The 27,537-nt window shown below is 39.0% G+C and overlaps 1 protein-coding gene across 1 annotated transcript in view; it reads left to right on the forward strand.

The window, feature by feature from the left end:
• The window catches only part of HERC3 (HECT and RLD domain containing E3 ubiquitin protein ligase 3), a 1,624,372-nt gene extending 1,597,436 nt beyond the window's left edge, over positions 1-26,936 (forward strand). Inside the window, exon 28 of the mRNA XM_044060395.1 lies at positions 24,023-26,936. Within this exon, the coding sequence (XP_043916330.1) occupies positions 24,023-24,231 (209 nt within the window). The 3' untranslated portion in view covers positions 24,232-26,936. The remainder of the gene's footprint in view (positions 1-24,022) is intronic.
• Positions 26,937-27,537: the final 601 nt, after the last annotated feature.

Raw genomic sequence — 27,537 nt, forward strand, 5'->3', positions numbered from 1 at the left:
AATAAAATAAATAAATCCTTAAGTTCTTTTTTAAACACGGTCGAAAAGTGCCAGTATCTAATTTTTACTTCATTACTCTGCAGTATTATTTGTTTTATGAGTGCATGATCTGAAATAGTTGATATATGCAAAGCTTCCGATTAAATGCACATGTTCCTGTGAAGTATTATTTCTATATAGTCTAGCCCAGATGTTCTTCATCTCACATTGCTGCAGTCCTTACACTTGGGTAGTCCGCTGTCCTCGGTCGGCCCGAATATCAAAGTATTAGGCTGACGTCGGTCAAGGCGCTTAAGACTGACATCAGGACGTCAGGGTACAAATGCGCATGACCGACGTCATATCCTCAGTCTTTTTTGCCGCATGGTCCGATGCAGAAGCAGCGTTGCAAGTGCCGTTGCGTTCTGAAATTTTTCGGAGTTTCAGACCAAGTCAAAGTTGGCTAAGTACCCGTTGGGAATATTTTAGTTTTTCTTGCCTCAGTGGTTTACCGGATGTCAGAAAAAGTGAATAACTGTATTTCTTGTGGGAAACAGATACCGCATAGAGATTATCATACTTTGTGTATTCCTTGTTTGGGGCCTGAGCACGACGTTGTAGGGTGTCGCTTTTGTGCTAGGTTCAATAAGCGCACTATTAAGCGAAGGTTAGATTGTGCCAGGTTGGTCTTCGGGAAGCGGTGCAATTATAATATGCCGTCGGATGCTCCGACGCCCGCTTCTTCAAAGAAGCGCAAAGACAAAGCAGCTAAACCCAGGCAAGAAGAGTCGTTCGTACCGGACGCCGGTTCTTTAGAGGTGTCAGTGGAACCGGTGGTTCCGCCGGAGGTTTCTCTGGAGTCCCAGGGGGAGACTTTGTTATTGCAGGATGTGGCCTCTCAGGAGGCAGGTCAGGCTGAAGGGGCTTCTCAGGTTACTGTACTCCCCTCCCTTCCTAGGGTGGTTAGGCCCTCTCCTTCTGTTTCCAAGGCTTCTCCCAGGGGCAGGCCAGGTTTAGCTTCTGTTGGTGTCACTCCTAGTTCATCAGGATCTGTGCCCAAGAAGCACATGCTTAAAATGGCAGAAGATTTAATTACTTTGATTAGAGGTTCTTTGCCCCCTCCTGATAAGAGGCCTAGGGTGGAACCAGAGTTGGGGAGTTTTGAGCAGGCTTCGGATGTTTCAGAGTCTTCGGCTGAAGACTTGCAGGAGTATTCTCCTTATTCTGATTCTGATGTGGATGATTCTACTCCTTCTGCTTCTCCTCCAGAGGATTTTTCTTTTCAGAGACTCTTCATTCCATGAGGGAACATTTTAAGTGGGAAGGTCAGGACTTCTCTGATTCCAGGAAAAGGCTTAGGGAATTTTTGCTTTTACCCCAGCATAGGCCTTTGGCTATACCTCCTGTTCTGGATGTTGTGGAAGATGTGTTTGCAGAGGCTTCACTTAATCCTGATTCTTTGCCTCCTGCTCCTGTTAAACCGGATAGGTATTACAGGGTGCCTGAAGCTCATAAATATCTTTATAAGAGTCCTAGGGCGGACCCAGAAACTGTTAGTCAGGGACCTAAGGGTGTCAAGGCCTCTGTTGTTAAAAATCCGGTTCCTCCAGATAAAGAGGCCAGGGCTTTGGATAGATGGGGAAAGAAAGTCTATACTTCTTCCACCTTAGCTATGAGGGCTTTGAATTGCCAGTTTCACATGTTGAAATATCAAAACTATCTACTTTCTCAATTGAAGTCTAAGGTAGATGCTCTGGCAGAAGGTATTGAGTGTAAAGAATTACAAGATTTGGTACATGTTTCTGAACAGGTGGGTAAGCATTCTTTACAATGTGGTTTTGATGCTGTACAGGCCTCGTCTAGGGTGGCTGCCACTGGGTCAGTTCTTCGCAGGCACGCCTGGCTGAGGGATCAGAATTTATCTGACCATGTTAAGACAAGGATTTTAGATGCTCCTTTACAGTCTGATGTGTTGTTTGGTTCACCTGTGGAGGCAGTCTTAAAGAAAATGGAGGACAAGGCTAAGTCTATGCAGACTGTTAAAGATTTTTTGCAAGTTCAGCCTCCGGAGTTTAGTAGGAATTGGCCTGCTAAGGGGTGGACGTACCCTTCTTATGATTCACAGTCTAGGGGTAGATCTAGACGTGGTAGGGGCAGAGCTCAGGGCTCTTTCAGGCCTAGAACAGGAGTTCACCTGCACAGTCTTGGTGAGGGCAGGGGCCAGTCCTTTCGTAAACAGGCCCAATGACCTACCTTTTCAGCTGCCAGAGCCTTCTCGTCTGGCAGCACCTTTGGGAGGAAGGTTGGCACTCTTCAAGGAAAATTGGAGTTTAATTACCCAAGACAGATGGGTATTGGATATCATACACCAAGGTTACAAGTTTTATTTCCATACCTTGCCTCCTTTCAAAGGCATGCCAGACGTTCCTCCTCAGCAAAGAATAGAGGCTCACAAACAAATTTCTCTGCTGCTTCAAATAGGGGCCATACAGCCGGTCCCTCTGCCAGAAGTGGACCTAGGATTTTATTCTCGCCTGTTCCTAGTACCAAAGAAGGGGAACACGTGGAGACCAATTTTGGATTTATCTATCCTCAACACTTATCTGGACATTCCCAAGTTCAAAATGTTGACGTTACAACAGCTTTTACCTCTGCTGGGCAAAGATCACTGGATGGTGACTCTGGATCTCAAGGAGGCTTACCTTCATGTTCCTATCAGGCTAAGTTGCAGGAAGTATCTGCGTTTTCGGGCTGGGACTTCTCATTATCAGTTCTCTGCATTGCCCTTTGGCTTATCTACTGCGCCCAGAGTGTTCACGAAAGTTCTGGCTCCAGTGATAGCTTTCTTCAGGCTAAAAGGAATACAGATCTATCCTTATTTGGACGATTGCCTGATTCTGGCTCAAGGAAGGGACGAACTTCTTCATCATTTGCAATATGTGATAGCAGTGCTAAGATGCCTGGGGTATTCTGTGACCGAAATAAAGTCCAGTCTAGTACCCTCTCAGGACATGTGCTTTCTGGGTGTGAGACTGAATACAGCATCCCAGATGGCCTTTTGACCCCGGACAAACAAAAGAATCTTTCCCTTTACTTCCATCAATTGTCTCATCAGTCCAGGCTGACTGCAAGGACAGTCCTTCAAGCCTTAGGGTTCATGGCATCTTGTATTCTGGTGCTTCCCAATGCCAAACTGCATATGAGGAAGCTACAATGGTATCTCAAAATGTATGGACACAGCACTGCCAGGATATGGACACTGTCATTCAGATAATACCTTGCATTCAAAAGGAATTTTTGTGGTGGGCTCAGGAATGTCACCTAAACAAGGGACTCTCTGTGACCCGGCCAGAGGCGAGTCAGATTCTAATGACAGATGCCTCAGACAAAGCTTGGGGAGCTCATCTAAATGGAAAGTGGATACAAGACACGTGGCCTGCCAGACTACAACATCTACATATCAACTTGAAGGAGATGTTAGCAGTCCAATTTGCATTAATAGCTTTCAAGGATTTACTTCTTCCAGGGCAGGTGTTGATTCTAACAGACAACACAACTGTCATGTGGTACATCAACAAGCAAGGGGGAACACATTCTTATCCTCTATGCAGGCAAGCAGTGATTTTGTGGGAGACTGCTCTCAGTTTACAGCTAACTCTTCAGGCAAGGTTTCTGCCGGGAGCACAGAACTCCTTAGCAGATGTGTTGAGCAGGCAATTATGGATCCCCACGAGTGGAAATTGGATCCTCATGTATTTCAGAAATTGACAGTGTCATGGGGAACTCCAGACATAGATCTGTTCGCTTCTCCACTAAACTACCAGCTGCCAAAGTTTTGCACAAAAAGGTTTCATCCCACAGCCTGGAAAGTGGATGCTCTTTCTTTCAATTGGAGCAATCTTCATGTGTATGCCTTTCCACCTCTGCCTCTCCTCCCAAAGGTACTCCTAAAGGTCAGACAGGACAAGCCAAAGATGATTTTAATAGCTCCAGATTGGCCTCGACAGCACTGGTACCCATTACTGAGAAGTCTGGTATGGGAGCCTCCATGGCCTTTGCCTTCGATTCCACACCTGCTGTCTCAGGAGAACAGTCATTTACTCAGTGTCAAACTTCACTCTCTTCACCTAACAGCCTGGCATATTCTGTTTTGAACCCTGGAGGGTCTCAGCTTCCACAGCAAGTTTTGAATGTTCTTTTGGAGGCCAGAAGGCCTAGTACAAGGAAAGTGTACGCAGATAAATGGAAGAGATTTTTATTTTGGAGTACAGCAAAGGAATTTGATGTTTCTGAGCCTAATTTAAGTGTGGCTCTTCAATATCTTACTGAGTTACTGGACAAAGGTTTGTCCTTCTCTTCTGTTAAGGTTCATGCTGCAGCAATTTCTGCTCACTATGACTGTGACCCACCATTGTTTTCTCATCCTTTGTTAAAGCAATTCCTTAGAGGGGCAAAGAATATAAGACCCCCACATAGAGCTCCTACTCCTGCTTGGGATCTCAATTTTGTGTTGGAGAAACTCACTCTACAACCTTTTGAGCCTGCAGCTACTGCCGAATTGAAATATTTATCATGGAAGACTGCTTTTTTGTTGGCCATTACCTCTGCAAGAAGGGTTTCTGAATTACAGGCCCTTATGGCGGTTGAGCCTTTCTTAATTTTCCATAAGGATAGGGTATCTTTGCGTACTAATCCTTCCTTTATGCCTAAAGTGGTTCTAGTGTGGCTTTAAACCAAACTATTCATTTGCCTACTTTTTATGCAAACCCCCAAAATAAAGGGGAAAAGATTTTGCACACTTTGGATGTACACAGGCAGTTGCGATATTATTTGAGCAGAACTAAAGGGTTCAGGCAGTCTCAGCAGTTATTTGTTTCATTTGCTTTGGGTTCTCAGGGCAAGCCTGTGTCAAAACAAACTATTTCTAAGTGGATTGGGTTTTGTATTGCTTTCTGTTATTCCCATCATGGTAAGGAGATTCCAGCTGGGATTAGACCTCATTCCACTAGGGCTACTGCCACTTCTACAGCTTTTTTAAGGGGGGTGGCAACTAAAGATATTTTGGAGGCAGCTACTTGGAGTTCAGTGCATACTTTCTCTAAGCATTATCATCTTCCACGTTACTCTAAATCTAGGGCTGGTTTTGCCACTGCAATTTTACAGGGCATTTTGGCAGCTCCTGCTGCTTTATAGTTTTGCCATCCTCCCTTACCTCTGCTTTGGGATTCTACCCAAGTGTAAGGACTGCAGCAATGTGAGATGAAGAACATAGTACAGTTTTGTACCTACCATAAATGTAGATGTTCGAGGATCCACATTGCTGCAGTCCAATTTACCCTCCCTCCTTCCCCTCTGTAGTTAGAGGCGGTTGTGTGGGTTGGGTTGTAAATTTTGTGTATATTGTATATATTGTACATATAATTAGTGCAAGGGTGGTTGGTTGGTTTTTGCTGTCTTTTGGTTTTGACCTTTTTTTTTAGGGTCTTCTGACATCTGGGGCAAGAAAAGACTGAGGATATGACGTCAGTCATGCGCATTTGTACCCTGACGTCCTGATGTCAGTCTTAAGCGCCTTGACCGACGTCAGCCTAATACTTTGATATTCGGGCCGACCGAGGACAGTGGACTACCCAAGTGTAAGGACTGCAGCAATGTGGATCTTCGAACATCTACATTTATGGTAGGTACAAAACTGTACTTTATTGTACCTAGGGGGGGTAATAAGTAAATTCTGGGTACATTCTTACTACTGAATTCACATCTTCCATACCAAACATTTTCATAAATTTCTTCAGAAATCTATCTTTTATATGTCACTCCTAGGTTTTCCAAGATACATCCTCACTATTGCAAATTAATTTTCAGTCCCCAACTTTAAGTAATAATGCCATCTGAAAGTTATTTCTTCCTAAATTTTATTTAGCTCCATAGTAGCATTTTTTTGTAGAATATAAATGCATGTCAATTAAATAGTATCATAGTAAGTTACTAGGCTGTTGGCCATGAGGCTCTTACAAGCCTAGCCAAGAATTTAACCCATGTTCCAACAAGTCAGCACCCTGTGCCACTGTCCAGCAGGGAAACAGGTAGAATCCCAGAGGTGTATTTTCTGTTCCCCAACCAGTTATCCAGCTTGTGCTTAAAACGGGTTAATGAGGTACTCTGCTTTATGTGGAGGAGGGCATCTATTCCACAAAAGGGGGAGTCTCTGGGACACAAATCTGTCCTGCCAACAAGTCCTATTCATGTCACAGAGCAGGTTGAGGTCGCACATGCAGGTTACTTGACTGGAGCTTGACTTGCAGATATGCAGCAGTCCTATCAGGGCGGGGTGTCAGATTGCTTTGTATGTCAGACAGAGGTCACCACTGAGGAGTCTGTAGGAGACTGAGTAGAGGGACAGGGCTTTTAGCCAATCTGTGTAGGGTAGTTATTTGAGGCCCTGGATTCTCCAGGTGAGGAACCTCTGTGGTCTCTACAGCTGCTGCATGTGCTTTGTAAGGTACATGTCGAATGGGGCATTGTACTCAACAATGGGTCTTATAATGGAAGAATACAGGGATGTTATGACCAACTTGTCCTTGGATGAGGTACCCTTACTAATGAGATGGGCCATGTAGAAAGCTTTCCGTACAATAGAGACAATATGGTGGTCAAAGTCAGTTTGCTGTCAACCTGGGTGCCCAGGTCTCTCGTGACTGATTGCATGCTTAGTACCTTATTATCAATGTGATAATTTGTAGGGACATCACTCTCCCTAAAAGGGATGATGATGCATTTTTTGGCATTAAGTTTGAGGCCATGTTTCTGGCACCAGTCATTTGTTTGGGTAAGACCCTCTTGGAGGATGTCCACATCACTAGGGGAATTGATGACAGCACTCAGCTTGCAGTCATCTGCAAACTTGGCCAGCCATAGCCCACTAGATTTGGCCTGCACCTCCGAGAAGTATATCCCAAACAGCAGAGGCCCCAAGACTGATCTCTGGGGTACACCACTTGTTACAGGTCTATTGCTTGAGGTGGCTTCCCCTATTTTGACAAGGTGGGTTCTATCAGTGAGCCAGTTTGCTACCCGTCTGGTAACATATGGATTGATGCCTAGTTGAGAGAGTTTATCTATTATACCTGAGTTGGGGAATAGTATCGAAGGCTTTGGCCAGGTCAAGGTAGTGGTGTGCACCATCTTTCCCTCGTCTGTGGGCTTGGTGACTGTTTCAAAGAAGTCAACCAAATTTAACCAGCATGACCTCCCTTTGACAAAACCAAACTGTATGGTATCAAGTGTCTGGAGGTTCCCAGTGTCCTTGTTAATGAAGTCCATGATCCGCTCCATGGCCTTGCAGATCAGGCTAGTTAGGCTGATAGGTCTGTAGTTTCCTGGATCGGCGGACGCTCCACTTTTGTGTAAAGGGATGACAGTAGCTGTCCTCCACTTGGCTTGGATGAAGCTGGTAGTCAGCCTTTGGGTGAATAGGGTGCATAATGGTGTTGCATGTTCCTGCCTGAGTTCATGTAGGATGCAGCCTGGGATGTTGTCGGGTCCCATAGAGGCTGTATTTTTTTGCCTTTGAGAGGGCAATGATTACTTGCTCCCTAGAGATAAGGGTAGGGGGGCAGGTACTGGGGATGTCCTGTTTTACTGTTTGGCGGACAGAGGAGTAACGTTTTCACTGAACCTGTCTGCCAGCAGGTTAGCTATATCTACAGCGTTTGTGTATGTGGTGTCCTTGACCACCAGTTCTGAGCAAATATGGGTGCCTCCCTTGAGATTGCAGACATATGTGAAGGCTTTATGATTGTCTTTAGTAGATGTGGCCAGTTTGGACTCTGAGTTTGCTTTGGAGGTTTTCACTAGTGCTCTTATTTGCTTGTTCAGGCTTCCAATCACTCTTTTTCTCCTTTGAAGGCATTCCAGCCGAAACGACGGAGAATGAATAAAATACTTCTGGATTCTACATGGTTACTGGTCTTTTGGTTGTTTATTTATTTTATTTTGTTTTAGTTGTGTATTATTCCAATCCCTCTTTAGCCTTAACCTCCTCCTTTGCCAGTAACTCTTTGCTAACACAAATCTACCATTCTTTTTTTTCTCTTCCATCACTATTGGAGCTACCTAGCAATAAGTATTCTTACTCCCCTTTTCATTTGTCCCTGATATTCTGCTGAATACCCATTTTGAAATCATTTATTTATCAAATTCACATGTTCATTTATTTCCATATTTGTACTCTGCATTTATTAACATAATTCAGTAGTCTTTCCTTTTTCCTCTGTACCCGTAAGGCCATTTACATTCCAAGATAACATGAAGATAGTAGCTATTATGATGGAAAGCTGTTTTTACCCCCATTATACATGACAGGTTTTTTTTGTTTTTTTTCCAACTTTCGCCTTCTATGCAAATACTAAATTCTTTTATACAGTTTTTTTCATCTCCATTTGAACCCATGTCACGGTTTTCAACAAGTTTTCCTTTGAAGAAAACCCTGAAACAAAAAGCTAAAAGCATTTTCTTAGTGCACCTATCCCCTCTTAACTTAAAACAAGCACACAAATCTATGTACATTTTCATCAAATGAAATTTGATACTCCCTGCTTCAGAGACATAAATTAAACACCTTACAAAACTTATTGATTTCCCTTTCATTATTCAAGTCATATACTTCCTTTGGAAGCCCATATCATTTGGATGACTTACACTAGGCCTGCTTATTAAATTTCCTTCCCTCCTTGTGTACACAAAGCAACTAATCATGTACCTTGCTGCTGTGTTAACTTGATTACTGAAGTCCCTCAGGTTCTCCCCCAAGTCAAGCTCTTTACCAACTCCAGTTTACTCCTTGCTATACATCTCACAGAATCACTGAAACAACTCTAGTACTGCTGGGCTATCATCCTGAATATTCCTTGATTCATCTATTAATTTCAGGTACTAACACGTGTTCCTTCTGCCTCATTTTAAATGCCAGTGATCTGTTGGAAAGTGGTCAAAATACCTTAACTGCTTGACTTTATGAAACTGTATTTGTTATCTTCCATAGCTTCTTATACTTGCTGACTCCCCCCATTCCTCCCAACTTTTCAGTTCTTTAGTCAGACAATCTTCCCATATCTTAATACTTTCTTTTGCTGCCACAATGCATTTAATTGTCTGTTTGCTTGCATGCATCCCAGTTTTCTTTCAGGTTCCTGTGTTTGCTATTCATTATATTTTCCTAAGAAATCCACTGAGAGCTTACTCACTCCTGGAAATATTCTCCTCTCACACAAGTCCACCTAAATCTCCGCATTCAAGGGAGGGAGAGTATTTCCTTTTCTAATGTAATTTGTAAAACATGATTGGAGAAAACTATCTGCATTATAAATAGGTCCCTTAGCAAATATGCATGCTCATTTGAAACTGTTCTCTTATCAATTCTGGAAAATTACTTGTGCACATATGAAGAATAAGTAAACCCATAACCTTTTACTTCCACCACCTCAGTCACATCAACTAAACATAGTATTCTGTGATATCACTTGACAAATACCTGTTCTTCAGGTCCTCAATTGATTGCCTCCGCCTTGAGATTCCCATTCTGAAGTAATAGTATTCCATTCCCTGTAATCAATAACATACTTTCCAAAGTTGCAAAAATCTTCCCCAGTAAATTCACCCCCCCCCCCCCTCAGGTACAGAAGTGCTTACCAAAGTAGCCACTTGCATAGCCCATAAAAATGTTATTGTGACAAATGTTCATACTGTAGCAGTCTCTTGCTTCCCAATAAATATAGCTGTCCCTTGCCTCCTAGCCCCTTTGTATTTGGAGATAAAGGTGTCTGCAAAGTCAATGTATTCTAGTTTCTGATATTCTTGAGTATTCATTTGAGTTTCTAGCAATCATATTATCTGAAGCTGATACTGTATATAGTGTATGCCATTTTGAGCCCTTTTCATGATTCTGTTGAAATTCCAAAAACTTATCTTCATCAATCCAGCTGTTTCCTACACTGTGCTCCTTCACTCCCTTCTGTACCAAAGTCCCAACTGGCAGAACATGTTCCGTAAAACTTGTTAACCTTTAGTGCAGCCAAAAATATGTCCCCACACCTCTTCTTCTCATCTTCAGCAGTAGCTACCATGTTTGGAAACTTCATCCTCAATCTGTATGCTGTATAAAAAATATTTGCATAGATATTTCTCTGCATGTATCCCAAAAATATAAAGTTACAGCCATAACTTAGCTTTAAATGTATACTCCCACATCTTCACATTAGTTTCCTTTCTCAAGATATGCTGCCATTCTGTGTGAAGATTGTCCCCATCTTTCAGATTTAAACTGTCTTGTGTGCTCTGCTTACTCAATTTTTCATATAGGGATTCTTCCCACTAGCTTCCACTTCCTGCCATCACTAACTTTGTGATTTTCAATACTCTGTTGCTATTGTACCTCATTTAGATTTCCAGAACTTTGATGTTCTCCACCCTCCCTGTGGGACCTGTACCTACTGGGACAGCATGTATATACAGGGCTTCCCATGCACTAAGAGGGGAATGAAGCAAGCAAGGAGCTGTCATACTAAAGCTTGTAAAGCTTTTTCTTCTAAGTCCTAATGCCATCCCCCTATATGGTGGTAATACTTTCCATCAAGCTGGACTTGCAGTGAAAAGTAACTAGAGTCTGTGTCATTCTTTCAAGCCCATAGGAGCAGTCATAATTACTTTGTTCTCCTGCCTACTCAGTCTGGTGGCATCTGTGAGTTCTGGCCTCCACTAGAGCTGTAGCATAGGCACACCCAACATGATCACCCCCCCCCCCCAGGATAGGCGTACTCAGCATCCCCCCCTCCTGCAGGATAGGCCAGCACAATCAGATGCCCCCAAGCCTGTAACTCCAGTTGCCTGGGACATAAAGCTTTATACTTCTCTCCATCAGCCTGGTAGTATCATCAGTGGAGGTTATCTCTGACCAAAGGTCATTCACTGTGTATGAATGATGTTCTCAACTTCTGTTTGCAAATATCCCAGAAACCAGTGCTTCTGGTGCATTTGCCCTCACTCATCTCAGTTGTTTTCAATACATTACTTCAGTCTTCTGTATGTCCAGTGCTTAAGATCCTTTTCCTCATGTATGCCACTCAACTTTCACCTGCAGACATTATAAGAATCCCCCTCTCTGTTTTTTGATAAAAGCAAATTGCTTTATTGCATAAAGTAGATTTCTACTCCACACATAACTCCTATACAACTAAACTTTCAGAATTCCCATTTTTGTCATTAACTTCATAATTTTCCATTTAGAGTCATATTTTGAATTTAAAGAAGATGTGCCAACTTTCCCTGCATTGTTTCATAATACAGCACTGTGTCAGATGCATTCAGTCATCCGCATGCCTTAATAGCATTAATTAACTTACTCCAAGCCACTATGGACTTTGGTCCATCCCATATGTAATCTTGTATCATATTTCTACCTTACTTTTAAAAAAATTCTTTGTCAAGTCCATCAGAAGTTTCTAGAAAGTTTGTAATAAAGGCAACAAATAAAGAATGCATTTTTTACACACCCTGGTCCAACTCCAGACCTAGCTTCTTCTACTTTTGAATATCATTTTCAGCCTAATGTTCATACATCTTATGCATAGTTCCTACAAGTGTGTTCCCAAACCATATCTCTAAGTAAATACTTACTGTATTAATTTTTCTGTAAATGATGCTTTCACCGCAAGCTGTTTGATAAAATATAATTTTTGCCACTGCCCAATTTTTCATTTTGTTTACCTTGTATCATCTGAAACAGCTCATCCATAATACTGTCAGAGTGAGCCAAGCAAGTCAGTACTTCATCCGCAGATGTTGGTATTTTAAATTCCTCACCATATTACTTATACTGGTTGAAATTTGGTGAGTACACGCATGCAACCAAAGGCCTTGTGTACAGAGGAGAGAACAGCGGCAGCACCAGGCACTGTTGTCTAGTTTGTATATTCCTAAAGACAGAGATGTACTCATGTATATTTTATCCCTTGAGCTTGGCTTATATGCCATCCTCAGTACTTTTGCAAATTCATCCATAAATCAAAAAACAGTGATAGTTACATTTAGTAGTGTCACTCAGACCTGTCAAAAGCCTTCTCCACATATCAAATTTGTGGCACTAGCTTCCAAGATGGCTGCACTTTAATCAGCAGCTTAATTTCAGCTCTCCTAGGGTGAAAAAAGAAACTTGAGCGATAAGGGGCAGTAAATCTGCTACCTTTAGTAAATTCAGTCACTGGCTAGTGCATACACTGCCTGGATGCCAGCAAAGAAAAAACAGAGCCTGAAAGAAAATAAACTCGAAAAGGTGTAGAGAAAACAGAGTGGGAAGAATTCTGCAGCTGTTCAGCAAAAGGCAGTTCAAGCTCCAGCTTTGGTGCAGAACATTTCTTCCAGTAATCTAGAAAAAAAAAAGTTAAATGTACTCAGACCTGATTAAAAATAAACAATACACTGAAGGAGTACCTCAGCTTAAATAAAAGGCTGGAAAAAGAGAAACTTGATCAGCTATTCAAATGAACTAATAAAACTGCAGAAATCAGAGGATGAAATGAAAATGCTGGCTGCGAATGAGGCTGCCAAGAAGAGCTGTTTCTAAAATGGTACAATTCGAGGACAGATTGCACAGAGAAAACCTGAGATTTTCTGTTCTACCAAAGCAGCTGGAAGGAACAGAATGTATTAATTTTATGAAAGCACCGATAATCAACTGGACTGGTATTCCACAGCAGGATTTGTTAACTGAAGGGGCACATCTTGTGTATGCCCCAAACTTTGTCATGAGAAAGCAGCTAATACCTGTGTTAGTAAAGATGCAATTATACCAGCAGAAAGTGTTGATCCTGACAATTGTGGCATAAGAGCAAAGTATTAAAACTTGGAAACGGAGTATTTGTGTGAAAGGCAGAAGAGAAGCAGATTTATCCCAACAATTGGGGAATGTTGAAAGGCAGTGTGAGATTTAAGCTGCTGTATCCAGCTGTCTTCAAAATATTTTTTTCATAGAGGAGGTTAAAGTCATTTTTGATGCAGAATAGGCTAGGGAGGAAATGCAAAAGTTTGTCCCAAGAAAAAGTGAGCCAACAAACAGAAGAGGATTCTGCTTCTCATTCTTCTGATAGTAAAGCTCATAGAGAGACTTTGCCAATCAAACCTTTTCTAGTGTTCCAAAGGAAAATGTTTCAGAGACAGAAAAAAGCAGAGGAGTTGACTAGAATAATCTGGAGTACCTTGGGCTTGAAACAGAGTCTTGGGTTTGGAGACAAAGATGAAAAGGAAGAAGACCAGCAACACTGAAATTATGGAGTAAATGTGAGATTATGAAGCTGTAAAGCATCGTTCACATTTATGAAATATGGCACTACAAGAAAAAGTGGAAAGATTTGACTTTTGTTGACATTGTGAGGACTGAAAAGCATATACCCTGTTTCATGTAATTAATGTTTGGAAGGACAGTAAAAGGAAAGGGGAAAATAAAAGTATCTAAGTAAAAGAATTATTAGAATTTGTATAAAACGTTTTATTGTATGAAGTAGTTTAGTTATTGTACGTGATAAAGATACTAAAGTAACAAGTGCCTTTTATTTAGTTTTTAGAAATGTGCATTACAGTGTAAAAAGAGAAGAAAGGCTGGACAAAAGCATGTTTAAATTAATATGTTGTGATCTTGGATTGTTGAGGTGGGCGATGGGGTGTACAAGTGCAGAGATTATAATATATGTAGAGTTGATATATTTTCTCATATTTTTGCATAGGTGAATCTCTTGATTAAGGCCCTTGCTTTAATCTAATAAGTTTTTTGTGTAAGCAAGTAAATACAAGGACAGCGAATGTAATGAAAAATGTTCCTTTACCAAATACATTTTTAGTGTGAGTAGGTCTGCTGTGGGAGCTGATGTACATTTTGTTCTTGTGTTTCCATGGAAACAATCTAACTACAGGGGTGAGCAATAAACGACAGAGCACTTTTTAAGACCAAAAAGCATGCAAGCTGTTTTTCATATATGGGAGGAGAATATAAAGGTAAGACAAAAGCAGCAAATACTGTAGATATGAGCACAAGTTGTAATGTGCATCTTAGAATGGATAATCTTAATTTTAGATTGGGCATTGCCTGTGTTTCCAGCTGTTACTTTGAGGCAATTGATCCTATCAGAAGAGAAATGTCATTATTTGAAGATGTACTGTGCATAGCTTTGTAGGTTTGTTTTAAGTTCATGATTTCTGGTGCTGTGTTGAGGTGTTTTTTTTTTTGTTTTGTTTGTTTTTTTTTTTTGAGGGTTTTCATTAAAACAATAAATGCTTATAAAACGTAACATAGGTTCAAATGGAGATGACAAGAAACAACTGTATAAACGAAAAACCTGCCAAACATTAATGGGTGCATGCAACACAAAAGCTGGAAATAGACATTTAAAAAAGCTGTCCTGTAAAACAGGTGGTCTCTCTTTACTGCAAAGTCTGACTGGGTAATACCCATTTTCAGTGGAGGCTGGGGGAGAAAAGCTCCCATTTGTTTACATTGCATTATACTTGGTTCCAGTTAAACACAGAGTAATTACATTTCTGTTTACATTTATACACGTACAGTAGTTAAATTTATACATCCTAAGATTTTACAGAGTTTGACGTTACTAAATAGATAGCTCATCTACAACTTAGTGGATTGGACAGGCAGCAGTTATGTATAAAAAATTTTTTGTCATTTCAGTGACTGAGAGTATTTTGTTTAAGGAGAGTATTTTTAGAGTATCATATGGTGATCACCAAGTCTTAACCTGGTGATGAGCATGTGTTGGACCAGGACTGGTTAAAATGATGTTTAAGCAGTGGTTTAAAACTGTTGAGCTTGTCAGAGTTTTATTTGTTTGGGGATACTATCCAGGAGTTTAGCAACGTATTGAGAGTAGAGCTCCTCCAACATTATTTGACTTATTTGTAAGTAGTAAGAATTTGTTGCTAGAATGGAGATTCCTTGCGGGACAATATGGCAGTAATACATTTTTTAGTACAAGGCATATTTATAGATGGTGAATGAGTTTGTGTGCTGTAGTTAGTTGTGAAGTTCAAGCCAGTTGAATTACTTCATGCTATGACAATGGTGGGTCCTATGAGGGAGATTCGTGGCAAATTTAGCTATTTCATTGTAGCAAGAGGCATGTTTCTTTGGGTATTGGTTAAGTTTGTTAGGGTAGGAGCAGCATATAAGAGAATTGGCAGTAAGAAGCTGGTGGCTAGAATTTTTCTTACAGTATATCTGTAAGGAATACAGGTAATATAAAGTGAGCTTAGTTTCTGGTGTGTAGATTTGATGGTGTGTAGTATATGCTGGTCATATTTGAGACTCATCTATTAAATTTCTAGATGTTTGCTGTGAGTTAGTTTCAATGACAGTATTGTTTGCTGACTTTATGGTAAAAAATTGCTTTTGGTTTTTGGAGCTTTTTGAGATAAAAAGCATTAACTTAGTTTTCTTGGGGTTGAGTAGGGGCTTTAATTCTTTGAGCCAGGTTTCTACAGAGGAGAAAGATTTTTGGGTAATGTCTTGGAAATTTAATGTTGAGTCATCTGCATACTGAACTAAAGTAGCATGCTGAGTGGTGATTATTAACAAATATATTAAATAGAAGAGGACCCAGGGTTACTGCCCTGAGGAGGACACCTGTAGTAACTGGTGGAAAGGATGAGTACAGTAAACGCTGTTAACTCAATTAACCAGCACTCTCAAGCAACCACCAAAAAAAAAAAATCAAAGAAATACAATACAATTTTCATGTGCTACACTTTCTGCCCCCCCCCCCCCCTGCAGAAACATACGGTATATTAGAGTTTTAAAAAGGAAGATAGGAATAAATTCCCTCTCCCCAACCTGAGAACAAGTCAAACCAAACAAATAGTATAGGGTACAGTATTAGTCAGGCCTATTTTTAATAGTAACTCTCAAGCAACCAGAGACTACAATTATCCAGCATCTTCCAATCCCCATGGGTGCTGGTTAACTGAGAGTTTACTGTAGGTTTGTTGCCATTTAACAGCTTGTTTTCTTCCAGATAAATAACTAAGTAACCGTGACAGAGTATTGTGAAAGTCCTGTTGAGGAAAGTTTAATGAGCAGTTGCTGGTATGTGACTATCAAATGCCTTTGACAACTCTAAGAACATGGCGGACACAAGCAGACCATTGTTTCTGAGTTGGTTTATTATATTGGTAAAATGTAGTGGAAAAGTACTGGTGCCTAAAGCCATGTTGTGTTTCTGAGAGCAGGTTATTTGAGGTTAGATATTGCATAAGCTGCATATGGATGCATTTCTCTAATATTTTGGAGAGGGGGAAGAACATCTGTACTGGTGTGTAGTTATTAAACTCTGTAGATGTGTTGCCTTTATGCAGTGGTATGGTGTAGGAATTTTTCCACAGTGACAAGATGTATCTATTTGCTATGGACGTATTAATTAGTATAGACACAGGGAAGGCTATGACCTCTGCGTCCATTTCTAGGTAGTCTGATGGTAGATGGTCTGCAGCTATGGAAGTAGTTTTCAGTTTAAGGAGCAACTTCATTATGCGTGAGGTGGGTAGTGGACTAAAATGGAAGAGCTGTGGGTGGTTATGGTTGGACAGGGGTAGATGAAGTTCAGATGTATTAGTATCTAAGAGAGAATATTAATTGTATAAAGTAGGAATTAAACTGCATGGGGATAGTCTGTCATATCCTCTGTTTTTGGAAAGGGAGTGGTGGTCCTGCCAGAGTGGAGTAATTTTAGTGATGACCAAAAAAGTTTTGGGTTGTTTTGATTGTCTTGTAGGTTGGTGTAGTATGTTTGCTTGTCCTGTTTGACATTAAGTTTTGCAAGGTTTCTAAGATGTATAAATTGCTGGAAGGAATTTTGAGATCAATTTTGAATACCATTTTTTCCAGGCTTTATCCTTCCTATCATGAGTTTTTTGTTGTTTCTTTTGTTAGCCATGGTGTGAGGTTGGATTTTACTCTCTTATTACGTACTGGTACGAGATTAAGGTCTGTAAGAATATCTTATTACAGTGTTCTACAGTAGTATCTAGCGGCATTGTTTTAAGTAAACTCCAGTTATATTGTTTGTGTTTCATTGAAAGTATCTTTGCTGAAATTTGTATTTCGTATTTGATTATAGATAACATGTTTATTTAGGCTATGGTGAGTTCTAATGGCATATGTTGACATATGGTCACTTATTCGCCACAAACACATCCAAAGAACTACTCAACGGCTGCATATAAAAACAAAAGATTTATTGGTGAGCGCTTTCGTGGTGTTGAAACACCACTACTTCAGACCTAATAAAACTAAACTGCACTCTACTTAAATACCGTTCAGTCATTGACACACCCAAACATTTTTACATATCATCATTCAGCTATATACTAGTTAAACTCACACTACCTAAAAGCAGAGTTATACTCAATAGGCATATATATATTAACACAATAATAGATACAAACTAAAAATTAAAATAAAAACACATCATAATAAATACATATCCAATGTGCAACATCTTGAAGAACATACAAAAAATGTAGAAAGACATTGTGCTAACTTCATTAAAGTGCACTACAGAAAAAGACAAATGTTGCTTAGTAATGCTTATCAAGGCAGACCTCCCTATGTAAGCAATGTTAACAAACCTACTACAAAATGCAACATTATATTCATAACAGAATGTTATTTTCCTCGACAATATATAGTCATATACAAGAGTTCAAGACAGCATGTTTACCTATGTAGCGGTTTGGACTTCAATATGGGTTTGAGGGGTACTTTTTCTCCCCTTGTCTGCTTGAAGCCTCAATATCCACCTGCTCTCTTGTCTCAGTCAAATTCACTATATCACCACCACGTTCATTACCATACACCATTTCTATTACCTGAAACCTAAAATTATGACTGGCATCAGTCTTATCAACATGCCTTGCCAATGCATTAGTGTTGTCTTTGTTTCTAATTTTCAATAAATGCTCTCTAATTCTATATCTCAGCTTTCTATTGGTTTTTACACATAGTAAGCGGAGCATCTGTTGCATACGGCCAAATAAACAATGTTGATACTATTGCAGTTTGCCTTTACTGTGAAAGAAAAGTCTCTCCTAAGGTCAGGGTGTGAAAACACATTGCTTGTGTCGATATATTGACATTGATTACAGTTCAAACATGGGACTGTCCCCAACTTATCATGACTCTTGAACTCTTGTTTACTACTCTGACATCACTGGAGTAAAGGTGGAAAATTCAAGAAGATGCATGTGAGAGTGCCAGTTGAATATTCCAGTGATGTCAGAGTAGTTACTGACGTCATTCGGAAATATTGGTCAATACTCTCACAGGATCCTCAGATAGGACCCATAGTTGGTGATAGACCATCGTTTCTATACAAAAATAAGAAATCTTTGAAACATATGTGTCATTCTAAGGGTAAACATGAATAGCCTCAAGTTTAGACAAAAAGGAAAAGAGTATTATATTAAGAAATGTAGAGTGCAAATAATGCCACAGGAGACGCATTTGGAAAGAAGTGAGCATGTGAATTTGATAAGGAAAAGATTTCAAGAGGGACATTTCAGCAGAGTATCAGGGATAAAAGAAAAATAGAATACTTAACACTAGTTATAGGAATATCAATAGTGATAGATGAGGAAAACAAAGATAATGGTAGATTTATGGTATTAAGGGGCTACTGACAAGGGAGGGGGCTTATACGAGCATTTATTTATATTAGACAAACTATTATGGAGCTTAAGAAAATTTTGGGAGGAATCCACTTTCATCTGGAAATATTACTTATAGGTGGGGACTGGAATTTGATTTGCAATAGTGAGGATGTATCTGGGGACACAGAAGGGAAAATATAACTAAAGGCTAGATTTCAGAAGAAATTGATGAAAATATTTAGTATGGAAGACATGAATTCAGTAGCAAGAACTCTTGAGAGAATTTTACATATTCCCCAAGGTACAATAACTGGGCTAGCCTAGACAGAAATTGTATTTCACGGGGACATATCCATTTAATTGAAAATTTCAACGTAATCCAGTAACCATTTCAGATCATGCACAAGTAACAAGATAAAAAGGCAGGGTAATTAAGTAAAAATGAGACGCACTCCTACCCAACCTACCTGTTAAAAAGATGTGAGTTTAAGGAATGGGTAGTGGAAATCATTTGAAAGTAATTAAACAATATAAAAATTTCTTCAGAAGTTGTAGGTAGTGAGTGGGATAAAATGAAAGTGAAGTTTAAAAATAGGGTAAAAATAAAAGAGAGCGATGTTCGGTAACAGGAATTATTTAGAGGGGCTGACAAAGGATTGCAGAATAAAGGGAATCTCACAGAACAAGAAGAGGCGCAACTGCAGAGTGCTAAGAGAAAATAAGAAAGATTGCTGTTAAGCAACTGTTTTTTGATTAACTCTAGAGCACAAAAACTTTTATCACAATGACTTAGGCAACAGAAAGGCTTGTTAACTTCGGGAGCCTTTAACAAGAAAAATAACCAGAGATCCTATAGGGGTATTAGAGGTATTTTGGAAATTTTATGAAGTTTAAGCAGAGAAATATGGAAATCAAGAAACAGCACAAATGCAAACGTTCACGAAGACTTAAGTATGCTGTGGTTAGAGATAGATGAGGCTCAACAATTAACAGTTAAGTTAGGAGGAGATGAGATAAAAATGGTGAGATACAATCTGCAGGAAAGTCTCCTGGAATATATGGTATTCCTGTGGAATTTGGAAGCTAGGAGGGAAGACAGTTTTAAAGTTCTGGAAGGTTCTGTTTAATAGTATTTTAACAGTGGGGAAGTGCAAGCATCCTGGAAGAAAGCTGTGATGACTAAAGACCCATTAGACCCAGCTATAAACACGCCCATGTCAATTTTAAACCATGATTATAAAGTGCTTATGTCCATAATAGCTAAAAGAATGGTGAAGATGTTGCCCATATATATATATAGATATATATATATATATATATATATATATATATATATATATATATATTTTTATATATATCCGTGTGGTTTTGTGGAGATGAGGCAAACATTTGACAACATTAACAGAACAATGATGATCCAGAGGAAGCAGAGTGTAAGAAAATACCACTGCTGATGAATGCTTTCTTTGCATCAAGACCCACCTACAGTGCAAACTGGGATTTTATGAGTAGGGCAATGGGAAGTATTTGTTTTTCCTGATAACAATAATAAGGTTAATTAGGAGGTTGTATGAGGGATCGGAGGCAAAAATTAAAGTGGGTGTGCTCCTTTCTGGCAAGTTGTCTGAACAGCGGAACTGGGCAGGGGTGTTTTCTTTTCCCCCTTTCATCATCATCATCATCATCTATTTAGAATCCTTGGCAAAGAAACTAAGGGACTTAGAAATTCAAGGATATAATTAGTATGGTAGTCAAGAAATCTGGTTTATTTGCAGACAGTATTATGTTATACCTGATTAAACTAGAAAAGGACATCTCAGTCTTGTGGAACATCTTGAGATAATGAAGCTAAAACAAAGGCTAAAGCTGTAAACTATATACCCACACATTAATTGGTCCAGCAATACCCATATTTATGAGGGCATAATAAAATAAAGTATTTAGGAGTATGGATTAAAAAGGATTCTGTTATGGCAGCTAGGGATATGTGGGAAGAGACCAAACAAAAGTTAATATAAAAATTGAGAAAGCTCTTGTTCAGTGGATATGGATAGCAAGATACAAGCAGTGAAAATGTTTTTTGTCCCTTTAGTGTTTTATACAGGTCAGGCATAATTTTATCAACCAGAGGAAAAGTTTTTTTTTATTTCTTATTTTAACATTTGTTTAGCGGGAAAGTCCGACGTGGAACAAAGCCAATTTTCAGCAGAGGCCCAGGGAGAAGCATTCCAGATGCATGTCTTTGTAACATGGGAGGAAACTGGAGCACATAGAGGAAACCCATATGAATGCAGGGAGGACATACAGACTCCACACAGAAGGCACCCCAGCCGAGAATCAAACCAGAGAACCTCTTGCTCTGAGGCGACAATGCTACTGCTGCACCATTGCGCCGTCAAGTTGTGGACAGAGTTGAAGGAATTTATCTGGGTGAGGTAGAGGGCAGTGGTCAAGTGCGATAAGTTGACCCTTTCAACAGAGCAAGGTGGTTTATGATTACCTGATTTGAGGGGATATTTTAGAGATATACAACTAAGGTTCATATACATAACAAGCAGAAAGCTATTATTCAATGTAGAGATGAAAGATGATAAAATGAGCACATTCTAGAAATAATGAGAGTGGCATTTTGGATGTAGATCCTTAAGAATAACAATACCCTTACAAATATATTCCTAAATTTACCAGAAAGTATTCCAAGGACTAAGCCAATACCAGAATGGAGAAAGATTTTGCTGATAGGGATGACTGCAATTAGAGTACAAAGAATAGACAAGGGGGTCTGGAATATATTGGAAAAAACTGGGCAGAGGAAATAAGGCATTGCGAGCAAATAACTAGAGAGGAAAAGGTAATAGAATGGGGAGCCAAGAAGACATTTGGACTACAGACTAGAGACTGTCTTCTCTATTAAGGATTGATATCAGAGTGTAGGGAAAAGAATAGGAGAATCCAAGTGAAAGTCCTACTCTGGTAGAGTGTTTAGTTGAATTTAATTTAAAATATAAGCTGCTGTTAAAAATAATAATTAGTAGGGCATATAAAATATTGCATGATAACTGTAGGAATCAATCAGAGGAGGTCAAAAAAGATTGCGAAGACAGACTGAAAAAGCAATTTAGAAAAAAACAATGGGAGGACATATGTATGCCTCCCAAAGATGCAAGCAAGTCTAGAAGATTTAGGATTTTTGAATGGAAATGTTTGCAGAAGCATTTTTATACCACAAGTAGACTCCAAAGAATTTTTGTTTGGGTAGATGGCAAATGTTGGAGGTCTGATGGGGAAGAAAGAGGTAACTGGCATCATATGTTTTGGGAGTGTAATGAGTTGGCAGGAATACTAGGTGAGGAATTTTTTTTTTGAGGTGGGATACAGGATCTGAGTTACCTAGACATAGTAAGGCTTAAGGCTAAGTTTAATTCCAGTGGCTGCCAAAAATGCAATTACTAGAAAATGGAAATCAGTCTAAACCAACCTTATCTAAAGTACTGAATATTGTAACAGAGATAAAAGAACTGAAAGAGAGATCTTTAGAAAACAATGGGAACAACTAACATAGAAAAAAGTGGCACTTGTGAGAACAATACATTTTGGAGTAGGAGTGAAATTTAAAGGGAGGCAGGAATTGAGCGGTTTACGTAAAGTTGGATTGATGGTAGTTATACAAAAACATATATGATGTATAATGTTTCTAAACAGGAACATATTATGGTTTATTTTCTTTTGTATAAATGGATGTTTGCCTGTGTCTTAAGTGATAATTCAGTAAAGGTGTTTAAAAAAGACTTTGGTACTAGACAGTTAGAAAATGGACAGAGCCAGCTACATAGAAGTGGAATCTACAAGAACAATGCATACAGAATAAAATTCAGAAGGAAATGCAGGAGAAGAGAAATTCCTGGGAAGACGGGACTTTATCTCCAACATTAAACTGAATAATAATTGAAATATAAACTATGTATGTATAATGCATGAAAAGAAAAAATAATTGTAATATTTTTTTTTATAATTGTGTACTGATATCACTATGTAATATGTGACTTCACTATGCAATATGAGACTTTAAAAAAAAAGTACTTAAGAAAGCACTCTTCTACAATGAAGGCATCATCAGTGTCAGTGTGTTAAGGGGTCTGTCAACCAGTAACAAGCTAACACTCTTCGCTTTCTATCAGACGTGGCAGTGGTGTATAGCTATCCTATTCTGTCACATGTGCCACTATAGCCTTGAAGAACTTATCATGGCCGATTTTGATTTTGACTAAGTATGGATGTGTGCCAAGCACCTTCCCAAAACACGTTTGGTGTTTCCACCTCAAAATCACCCAAATCTGAATGGAGTTGTGGACTGTAGCACTGACTTCAGGCATCGGCTGTGGTGCACAATATCCTCCAGATAGGAGAACACAAAGTACAGACTGCACATTGTGTTAGGGCTAATCACTTGACTCTGTACAAATTGTGGCTCTAGGTAAGTCATTCACATCATCTGACACAGTGAGTACATATCTATTCCATTAACTAAAAATGTGATTTATTTTTCTAGGGTATTTTTTCAGGATTGAAGTCAAGCACCTTGCAACATACACAGCCTATCTTGGCTAGGCCTATGTTAAGAGGTGTCTTGTTATCCAGAGCTGTTGGTAATGAGGCAAGATCAAACATCTAGAATTTCTTCATTGAAAGAGTTGTTTGAACATTATTTCATCTAGTTGGTAAGCATGTCCAATTATTCAGTAAATGTTGCCTAATGGTGGACATCAACATAGCATTAACATGCAATTTGCATTTGTTGGACACATCTCTTGCTAATCCCATTATGTCTTAATATCCATTATATTATGAATGCACATTTAATTTAGTTTTATTCTGTACAGAATTATGTACTACATCAGTGGTACTTTAGTAGGATGAATGCTTCATGGTGCTAACAGTGATCCAAATGTATTTTATTTTTTAACAAAACCCCAATGATGTCTTTTCCAGTATCCAAAATGTCATCACAAATCAGTCGCTCATACATTGACCAAAAATAAATGTTTTATGCACAGCAGGGCTGTTTGATTGGATTTCAGCTGCTCAGGAATTGGTTATTTAAATCTAGTTAAATGAATTAAAAATTAAAGATGTACTTAATTGTATGGCTGTCTATTTTAACATATTGCAAAGAGGACAGTAAAATGCAGTAAAGGTCAGACAGCATCCCTTAAACGAACTGATGGATGCTACTTTATGTAGCATTGTACTTGTTTTGTTGCCTTTATCAGCAGTCTTTAAAACTCTTCACTTACAGCTTTTGATATTTAACTTCTTTTTCTTGTTCCTCTTTCATATGCAGTATTTCTGACTGGCAGTGATCGTATCCCCATTTATGGTATGTCCAGTTTACAAATCATCATACAGCCTATGTCTGCAAGTGAGCAGCACCTGCCCGTGGCTCACACCTGCTACAACATTCTTGACTTGCCGAAATACAGAACCAAAGAACTACTGGAGCTGAAGCTTACACAGGCCATTGAACATTACGAGGGTTTCAGTTTGGTATGAAAAAGCACCTGCCTCTTTGGTAGCTATCAGAAGTCAGCAGTACACTTTTTCTTCTACAGTTTAACAGCAGCAATAAAGAGGAAATATCCTCAATTATTCTGTGAAGTTATTGCTATATGGGTGAAAGGTGACTGAATTCAGGGGCTATTACTGCTGTCTTAACTTGGTATTTGGCAGTAGACTGTTTCTTTTACATTGTGCATAGAGTTTATTTATTTTTTTAAGTAAAATCACATGGCTTTCTGCTTTTTCTTCCCCATTTTTGTTGGTCCCATTTCAACTACAGATTATATTTATCCCGTAATGTGTTTGAACTAAGAGAATTGCTTCCTAGGTGTTTCTCTGGATAGTGAAATGTTAGACAGTTCATAACTTCCTCTAGGGAACTAAGGCTGTATGAAGTGGCTGCAAAAAATATTTTCTGTTCGGTGGACCTCTTCAAAAACGTCATTGTATGGTAGTTAATGCATCTGATGCTGTGAAAATTGGAGTAAATTTGAGCAGAATTGCTTACTTTTCAATGCAGTACATACTCTCATACAGTTGATCTACAGTAGCAGTGTTTTACAGTATTTTTCTTCTGACCATATTGTGGAAGCGTGTGTGTATGTGATGGTGATCATGAGGAGTGGGGTGGGGGATGCATGTATAAAATTCTATGTAGCTGTTTAGATGACCACACATAAAACCTGGCTGTCAGTTTTGCTGCCTGCTATGCAGTGGACTGGAAGGTTAAATCTTGTCAGAAGCAATGCTGCATGCTTTTCCTGTGTTGGTTCTTGCTCAAGCAGCAGTAATAGCACTATTGTAGCACAGCCATGCTGAATGCAAGTATTAGGTAGAACATTCTCACATATGCTGGTACAACTGCAACACTTTGTTTGTGGCCAAGTTTTAATATCTTTTGTATGTAATTAGATGAATAGAAGTGCATTGTGTTTTGTGAAAGGCAAACAGAAACAGATGCCTAGAGATTTTTATCAACAAATGCTCCACTCAGTGATTTTTGTAATACTTCCTGTTAGCACAAAAGCATTAAAATGCTTACTTGATGCTTCTGACATTCTGTCCTTGGATCTGCTTTTTTACGTTTTGTTCAGCTGTATCCTTCCAACAGCTGTTTTGCAGGACCCTTGAGAGGTAACGAGTGTTCTGTGCTGGTATGTCACACCCCCAGTTTTGTATTTCTGAGGTTAAATGTAAAGCTGACCAGTATTTAGCCTCTGTTTACTACAGAAGGTACTTCAAAACTGAGTTTTGACATATTCAGAGCTGCTTTGCACTTGAGTCATTGTTGATTCTGACCCAGATCCTGTGCAGCCTTATGAGTTAGTGGTGCCTGTTGCAGAACATTTGTCAGTGTATCACAGCTGCTGTTGGACTGAATCAGGCAAAGGCATGGCAGGATTTTGAGTGCTAGCCAGGAAAAATGTGTACTTTGAGCACTAAATGAGAAGTAAGTTTTCATCAGCATTAGAGCCGTGCATTGATGAGTTTCCTATTAAACACTTGATTTTGAAAAAGCTGTAAACTGGTCACCATTTTTGGCCTATTAATTTACACTGGCAGTCGCAATATCAAGCCTTGCCAAGTAGGTAGTCTTGTGTCATTTTCTGTAGTAGCCCCCCCCCCCCCATTCCAAAGTACACTGTATTAGAGATGAGGTATCATATGTTCTGCATGCACACTTGAAAGGGCCGCATTTGCTGTAATGAGCATAATGGTTTTATTCCGACTTCAGTATCTTAAAATGTTCAAACCAAAATGTGATTAAGTTACTCCAATGCAGTCAGAAAAAGCTAATGACTTTTCTTAAGTTTAATTTGTTACATCAGACACTGCACAATAATTGTTATAAACATAGTTATGAGTTTACAAAATGTTTTGATCCAGTACATAATGTAGCATAAAGTTTTGAGTTCATAATCAATTTAAAAGTAGAATCCAACTCTATTGCATAGCTCTGCTGCTTTGTGGTTAATATCGCCATATAAAAAGGGATGCACATCCAGTCCCTGTGAGCAACTGTGAATGCCTTAACACAATTGTAAAATTTCTTAATGAAACCATTATGCAATGATTGCATAGACCACTGATGGTCTTGTAAATACTATATGCATGTTAGCTTTTATTCTTCCTGATATTCTGGATTTTTATGCACTGTACTGATAACTTTAATTGTGTATAAATTGTAGTTTTATCTGTGTTCAAGCTGTTCATAGTACCTTCACCTCACAACGGCAGTCCAGAAGCAGTGTCCACTTAATTTACTACATTTCTTGTTAGTTCCATTGCATTCAAACAGGAAACGGTGCAATAAATGTAAACCTCTTTTTCCAAACCTAAACTGTTGCAAATATTCATGGTTTATAGCTACATTAACATGTAGACTGTACACTGCATCTGGCTGTGTGAGGTAGTGGAGGTCCACTTCAAGTAACAACAACAAAAAAATCTCAGCTGTTTGTGACAAGGATTGTAATAATTGTTACCAGTTGAAATGACTGGAAATTTAAGATTGCAAATGTTAAGTGTTGCAACTGGGCAAAAAACTGATCTGGAGATGATGATCTAGTAAATGACCAGTGTTATCTCTTGATCAGAAAACATATTTTATTAAATTACATTAAAATAGTGTTTTAACTGATTGGCCAGAAAATATTAAGTATGTTTCATATTAAATAAATGATATTTTTTTAAGTGAATCAAATGTGTTTTATTCAGTGGTTGCACATTTCTAACTTGTGTTACTTGTATTGTTTCTCTTTATTATCTTGAACAACCCTTCCTCCATCTCACCCTTTTCTTGTATGCATGCTTGAAAAGAAAAAGACATCCTTCCAGATTAGGAAATGTTTATTGTATGCACCATTCCAGAGTCAGTAATGTAGAGACATGGTTCTCAAATGAATGTTTTTAAACGTTATGTTGGAAAGGATAAATCGCCATACAACACTAGCAGCACATTTCTGTACACAGAGCTAATTGTATAATTGTTCAAATCCTATTTATTTGCTTACCAGGGTAGTGTACTGATCAATTTACCATTTGCAGGCACAGCCTGATTGAATGAACATTCACAAGGAACATGATATACAAAGTGTAGACTGTTTTCAAAAGTGATTAGTACAATAATAGATTTTCGCTATATTTCTGTTGCATGACTTTGCAGATTGTAGTTGTCCAATGTTGTTTAAGATGGAAACGCTATGTCTTGCTAACTCCTCTGAGCTTGAGTCATATTAGTTCAATCACAAAAAACTTGTAAATGACACCTTTCTTGTAATGCATGTATCCAGCCTCATA

Source organism: Protopterus annectens, chromosome 2.part0, assembly GCF_019279795.1.
Source record: "Protopterus annectens isolate FY-2018-M chromosome 2.part0, PAN1.0, whole genome shotgun sequence".
NCBI classification, from domain to species: Eukaryota; Metazoa; Chordata; order Ceratodontiformes; family Protopteridae; genus Protopterus; species Protopterus annectens.